Here is a 7656-nt window from a genome sequence, read left to right on the forward strand (position 1 = left end):
CTCCTTCAGAAAATTTCTGAAGGAGGGTCTAGGCCCGAAACGTCAGCCTTCCTGCTCCTCTGATGCTGCTTGGCCTGCTGTGTTCATCCAGCTCTACACCTTGTTATCTCAGTGTGGAAAATTGCTCAGGTTATGTCTTGTACACACAAAGCAAGACAAATCCAACCCAACCAATTGCTATCCCATCAGTCTACTCTCAATCATTAGTAAAGTGATGGGGGTGTAATCAACAGTGCTATCAAGCAGCACTTGTTCAGCAATAACCTGCTTAGTGATGCTCAGTTTGGGTTCTGCCAGAACCACTCAGCTCCTGACCTCATTACAGCCTTGGTTCAAACATGGACAAAAGAGCTGAATTGCAAAGGGGAGGTGGGAGTGACAGCCCTTGACATCAAGGCTGCATTTGACCGAGTGTGGCATCAAGGAGGCCTGACAAAACTGGAATCGCTGGGTATTAGGAGCAAACTCTCCAATGGTTGGGGTCATACCTGGCGCATAAGAAGATAGTTGCGGTAGTTAAAGGTCAGTCATCTCAGCTTCAGGACGTCTCTGTAGGAGTTAATCGCGGTAGTATCCTAGGTTCAATCATCTTCAGCTGCTTCATCAATGACTTTCCCTCCATCATAAGGTCGGAAGTGGGGATGTGCAATTATCAGCAAACAATGTTCAGCACCATTCATGACTCCTCACGTACTGAAGCAGTCCATGTTCATGTTCAAATGCAACAAGATCTGGATAAAATGCAGGCTTGAGCTGACCAGTGGCAAGTGACATTTGCACCACACAAATGCAAAGTAATGACCATCTCTAATAAGAGACAGTGTAATCACTGTCTCTTGACATTCAGTGATGTTGCCATCACTGAATCCCACACTATCAACTTCCTTGCAGTTACCTTTGACAAGAAACTCAACTGGACTTGTCATGTAGACACAGTGGCTATAAGAGTCAGAGGCTAGGAATACTGCAGCGAGTAGCTCCCCTCCTGACTCCTTAAAGCTTGTCCACCATTTACAAGGCACAGGTCAGGAATGTGATTGAATACTCCCTCCTTGCTTGCATGAGTGCAGCCCCAACACACCTCAAGAAGCTTGATACCGTACAAGACAAAGCCGCCTGCTTTGATTGGCAGTACATCCACAAGCATCTATTCCCTCCATTCCCGATGCTAAGTAGCAGCAGTGTGTACTGTGTACAAGATGCACTGTAGAAATTCATCAAAGATCCTCAGACAGCACCTTCCAAACCAATGACTACTTCCATCTAGAAGGACAAGGGCAGCAGATACCTGAGAACATCACCACCTGCAAGTTCCCTTCCAAGCCACTCACCATCCTGAATTGGAAATATATTGCAATTCCCTCACTGTCACTGAGTCAGAATTGTGGAATTCCCCTCTCTAAGGGCATTATGGGTCAACCTGCAGCATGTGAACTGGAGTGGTTCAAGAAGGCAGCTCAGCACCACCTTCTCAAGGGCAGCTAGGGGGAGCCATTAAAATGCCGGCCAGCCAGCGATGCCCAACTCCCATGAGTGACTAAATTTTAAAAATTGAAAAAAATAGTTTGCATCTGTCTTTACTGCAGAGGACACAAGTAACATCCTAGAAATAAATGGTGAAAGGAAATAAGGTACTTAAAAACAATTACAATCATCAGGAACTGTATACTGAGAAAATTGTTAGAACTACAAGGCCACTTGGAGTACTCTGTACAGTTCTGGTCGTCCCGTTGTGGGAAGAATATTATTAAACTGGAAAGAATGCAAATAAAGATTTATAAGGATGTTACCAGACTGTAAAATTTGATATAACGAGAGGCTGGATAGACTGGGACTTTTTCCCTGGAGGTTCGGAGACTGAGGGGTGACTTTTATAGATGTTTATAAAATCATGAGGGGCATAGATAAGGTGAATATCTAAGGTCTTTTTCCAGGGTAGGACAGGTACATGGATAGGAAAGGTTTAGAGGGCAAATGAGGCTAGTTCAGTTTTGGAAATCTGGTTGGCATAGACAAGTCGAGCCAAAGGGCCGTTTCCGTGCTGGATGCCTCTATGATAAGTCCCCTTGATGGACCTGATGGACTTCATCCCTCGGATGACAAAAAAGTGTTGTAATTTTCCAAAATTCCCTAAATTTTGGAAAGGTCCTGTCTGACTGGAAAATAGCAAATGTGACTCCCCTTCAAGAAAGGATAAAGACTGTGGGAGTTATAGGCTATTTATGCCTGGATTTTCTGTTTAACTGGAACATTCAAGAGAACCACGCTTTCTTGAGGTAGATAATCAGAATTATTAGGTAAATGTAAATTAATGCAACCCAGCCTTAGTTCCCTGATCTTAATTCAGTACATCACCTTCTAACACAAATATACAAATAGTTATGTTCCAGAAGGGCTAAAAGGCTCAAATCCTTAGCCCAGTACAGATTCTGTTCCCAATTTATAGCTCAATCACCAACGAAATGCATGTAAAACACCAGGCTTGGAAATTGTGGCATCACAGTTAACATTGGTTCCAACTCAAAAGCTTTCACTTCTGCTGGACCAGTTTAGGTGAATAATTGCAACTTTCTAGAATGTGAAATCTTCTGAAATTTTGGTGATTATGCTCAAAGCAAACAATGATATGCCAGGCATCTTAGTGCTTTGGGTTTAGAGCTTTTAAGGACCTCTGTTCAAACCCAAAACAAAACTACAAGCTAAATTAAGAGATAACAAGGTGTAGAGCTGGATGAACACAGCAGGCCAAGCAGCATCAGAGAGGCAGGAAGGCTGACGTTTCGGGCCTAGACCCTTCTTCAGAAATCCAAGCTTAAATTATATTAGAAACTTATGGAATCATAGGAGGACAATTGGCCTGTCATATTCACGGTGATTCTTCAAGGTAATTCTGCTAGCCCCACTACTCTGCCTTTTCCCCATGATCCTACATATGTTAGAAAGCTATGATTGAACCTGCCAGCACCATGCACTCGGGCAGAGCATTCCAGATCCTAACTGTTCACTTCTTTTTAAAGTAGCGTTTCCTTCTGTTGCCTCTGCTTGTTTGGTCAGTCGTCTTAAGATCTTTCCACCATTTGGAATAGTTTATCCTGATCTACCTTGTCACCTCATCTTTTTGAACAGTTTTATCAAATCCCTTCTTCATCTTTATTAAGATGAGCATTCCCAGGTTTACCAATCTATCCATATAACTGAAGTTCCTAATTCTTCACTAAAACATTTTTCCGGAGTAGACATGATCCTCTAAGAGATGCCAAACCTGTTGTCTATTCGGGTTCACCATAACTTCCTTGCTTTTGTCCTCCATGCCTCTATTTACAAATGGTTGGGATCTCATATGCCTTAACTGCTTCTCAACCCATCTTGCCACTTTCAGTGATTTGTATATTTATACCCCCTGTTCCCCATACCTCCTTTAGAATCATTTCCTTTGTTTATATTACTTCTACTTATTCATCCTACCAAAATGCATCACTTCACACTTCTCTGTATTAAAATTCTTCTGCCATGTGTCCACCCATCCCACCAACTTGTCTATGTCCTATTGAAGTCTATAATTATCCTCCTACTGTTCAACATACTTGCAAGTTTCATGATCTAGATGATGTAATATAGACAGCACCATCTGTATATTAGCTGTATTGGTTAAACTAAAAACTGCTGTTGTAATATATTTCACCTTCAAAAATTATTGAATACTGAAGCTTATTCTATACATTGCAGTGAAATTATTCCAGTATGTGGCAGTAGCTGTGCAGTTAAAATGGCATTTATTATTCTGCAAAATACTGTCATTTATAATTTGTAATTTTAATTGAGCTTTTCTGTAAGCATTAAAATTTGATTTTTATTTTCCTTTCCTTTAGCAAACAACCTTTCCAATCTAAATAGGCAAAATTTACAATAGTATTAGCATGATTATCATAAGTTTTTCCAGTAGATGATGTGTGTTTATCTTTCCCCAATTTATTTCATCTTCTCTCACCACCTAATGGATATATGACTCATGCTGGTACATAGTTCTGTGGTTTTATAACAATCCTCTAGCAGCTCACCCATATGGTACTCTTTTTCATGCAAGAATATAATGAGGCAGTAGTAGGCTATTCTTTCATATGGATCATCACAGTGGAGCCAAATTCTATTCTCATCTGCCAAATAAACCTTTTCCAAGGGTAAGATGGGCAGAAATAAGAAATGACATTCACTGTTTTAATATCAGGAAATTGTAAAGCCATTATTTAGGTCAGTATAGGTGAGAGATTCATTTTAGCCTTTCCATAAATGTAGATATTTATTATTCATAGTGTATTCTGACTGCTAAAGAAACCGTGGTGTCAAGACATTAAATTAAAAATTGTGCATAACCAAGATGCTGACTGTACTTCAAAAAACTGTTTTCCTAGAAATTCTTGTAACTCTTAATGACTAGCTAGATTCCTCTGGTGTTTTTATCTCCCATAAATATTGACAATTGTGCAAACCTGGTAACTGAGGAAATTTATTTTCAAAATTTGTTAGTGACACCATGTTATTAATTTATTCATTTTTGTGAAACTTGCTACATAAAGTGCATTTAATTTAAATTGTTTATTGTTTGCATGGAAGATAAATACATTCCTATATCTTAACTTTTTCCAGCTTTTGACTGCAAGCAGAAGAGGTCACGGTCGCGGTCAGGGACCAAGAAGAAGTCTTCCCTATTTGTTCCTTCACTTGATGATGCTTATGTACTCAAATGCAGGTGAATAGATTGCCTACAATGCTGTTTCAGGATCAACTTGCAGACTTGATTTGTTACGTTGCATTCTGCAGTGAGACTACTTTGTAATAGATTAAGTATTTTTCATTTCATAGTCAAGTATTCTTAAGAAGTGGGAGTGGGAGAAATTAAACACCAAATGTATGGTTACTTTCCATCACTTGCTTTGCAGTTCAGTAAGCATTTGCAGTTTCTCTAACATAATCTTCCAAAACTATATTTTGCTATCATGAATTTTAAAATCATACTATGTGGGCATAAAATGCGTAATTGTATTAATCAGAATTATGATTTTGTTACTTCGCTGCAGGTTCTGTGATCTGGTCTTCCGAGGTCCACTTTCTGTCCAAGAAGATTGGATCAAGCACTTGCAGAGGCATGTTGTTAATGCAAATCTTCCTCGTACTGGTGCTGGAATGGTGGAAATCTCATTGCCATCAAAAGAAAATTTCCCAGTAACTGAATCATCATTTTCTCTGCTAATGGCACAGGCAGCTTCCTAATTTTTTTTTCTGAATTGTGATGAATTAATCTGTAAATTTAATGTAGTGTTTTGCCATAAGCGCCTAGTAAAAGTACATTCTGCCCTCCCATTATGATAGATCAATGCAACAATGTGAGCTATTTTATAACTTTGGAATTATTTTAAATGGCTTGATTTCCTGAAAAAACTCAAATAATTATGCATCTATTTGGAATTGTAAATCAATAAATAGATCACCAGCAGTCAATCAGCTTTAGAAATTCTGTTTAAATTTGTCACAATTTAGTCAAAGTTGTAGATACAATGAAGAGAACATATTTTACATTTGCTAAGAATTTGCATATATAGCAAGTCAGATATTTCCCTAATCGCTTCAGAAAAATAGTCCTTTTGCCTGAGGAACCTTATGGCAGCAGGAAATGAAGCATACAATTTCATTGACACATTTACAAACACTATTCTAACTTCCAATTTTGTAAGGAAGCAACATTCTTGTTTAGCATTGTGTACATCCACTGTGGATAGTTATCTTTGGTTGCACAAGAAATGATTTGGCTGCATAATTTTGAAAAAAATCTTAGTAGTCCCCACTATAAATTTGCACAAGATATTCACTTAATTGAATTACAGTTTTCTACATATTATTGTACCTTTGGGAATGAAGAAAACGTTAATTTAGTTGTTAAAAGTATTTTATTCCATTGCTATCCTAATTTTTCTACCATTGCAAACTGTTTGCAGATATTAATCCCTTTTTTAGCCAGGAGGGCAGAGTGGCCTAGCTGCAATGAGTGCTGCCCTGTGATTGGCTGCAGGAAGACCAATTCACCTGAGGATGTAGGACATGGTTCATTTTAGAATAACGTCTGTTAATGATAGGAAGAATGAAAATGTGCCTGTTTGAAGCAAGTATATTACCAATAGGCTACTCATGAATTCAGATTTTTAGCATCATTGTACATTGAGCGTCCAACCACTTTAACTCCCAGACCACTTGAAAATTATGGAAAAATTAACACTGATGATATTGTAAAGCATGATGCATATGGAGTTTCTTCCCATGAGAAACTAGTCTAAAATATATTTAGTGCACGGTTCAACATTTTTTTGACAATAAATAGTTTTTTACTGGCCTGAAATGTTCTAAGCGTGCTTTTTAAGTAGCAATATTATTTACATATTTTGTTCTCAATTTATTTCTGATACTGTTTTCATCTGTTTTGATGAAATTGAAATCTGTATATGGCTACTTGCTATTAAGCAATTACTAGGAATTATAGCCCTATAACAATACATTTAACAAGTTGGTAGCAAGTTTTCTAGTACCCCACACCATTTTTGAATATAGTAGTGTGTAGATAGTTCTCCAAGTCTAGTGATTACTGTATTGCTGTACATTTGGCATTCGAATGTTTTAGATTTATCATGTTTTTAGAAACAGACCTTTAAATATAAATTTTGTTCCCAGCAAAGGTCAGTATTCACTGAGGACATCTCAACAAAATGTATGTACTTGTCTTTTATTAGTATAGCATGTACAGAAATACTGGGGTGCATTGCTATTAAGATGGATATTATCGGATTTTATATTTGTATTTTCTAAAATAGGCTGAAATAGTATTTAACCAATTTAGTTATTTGCAGAAATAGGTTTACAGGTACTAATTCAGTGTAGCTCTTAATTTGCTCAAAGTAATTCTTCCTGCTTATCTTTTGTTTCTGAGCTCCCTATTTTTCATGAATTGGATAATGTAAATTTTTGTTTTGTACAATCTTAATTGTAAAGAAAAGCATGTTCTTTACTGCTCCAAGGTCTCCATACAGTTACAAGTTTCCCAAAATTTAACTGTTGTATCCTTTAAGCATTTTAACAGAATTGATGATACAATTACTGTATATGAAACAAGTACACTGGTACATATCAAGTGCTCAGACGTGATTGTGCACGTTCATATTTGTAAGTAAACTGTGTAAACACTCTGTGAAAATGTGCTATTACTACAAGTCTACTTATCTAGTGGCAGAAATAAAATGTACAGTCATACGTTACTTATGGTTAAAGTTCTTGTGTCCTTATTGACTAGCAGTTACTTTGTGCAATAAACTGATTCTCATTTGAATATATAAATATTATAATGGTGTCTATTAACAATGAAGGACCTCAATTTGCAAGCCCAAATAATGAGCAAGTATAAATGCCCTTTTTTTGTGTTGATTCATTTGATTTATTTCTTAATTTTGCAATCCAGCTGATTCTTATTGACCTCTTTGTAAGCTAATTGCTGTTGATGTTCAACGACATGAGGTCTCCTACAGCTCTCCACAGTGCTTCAGATGTAATGCCAACCAATTCATTAAGTTTTTTTTTTCAAATGCTTGATTTGTTTTACTGTATATGAGAATAATT

General features: G+C 37.3%; 1 protein-coding gene across 4 annotated transcripts in view; it reads left to right on the forward strand.

Annotated features, from left to right (window-relative positions):
* LOC109913432 (zinc finger protein 644) overlaps positions 1–7298 on the forward strand; it is a 148677-nt gene extending 141379 nt beyond the window's left edge. For all 4 annotated transcript variants that reach the window (XM_048601932.1, XM_048601931.1, XM_048601933.1 and 1 more), the window contains 2 exons: positions 4645–4747; positions 5076–7298. In XM_048601932.1, coding sequence (XP_048457889.1) covers positions 4645–4747; positions 5076–5268 — 296 coding nt within the window. In that variant the 3' untranslated portion in view covers positions 5269–7298. The remainder of the gene's footprint in view (positions 1–4644; positions 4748–5075) is intronic.
* The last annotated feature ends 358 nt before the right edge of the window (positions 7299–7656 follow it).

Source organism: Rhincodon typus, chromosome 10 (assembly GCF_021869965.1).
Source record: "Rhincodon typus isolate 14 chromosome 10, sRhiTyp1.1, whole genome shotgun sequence".
NCBI classification, from domain to species: Eukaryota; Metazoa; Chordata; class Chondrichthyes; order Orectolobiformes; family Rhincodontidae; genus Rhincodon; species Rhincodon typus.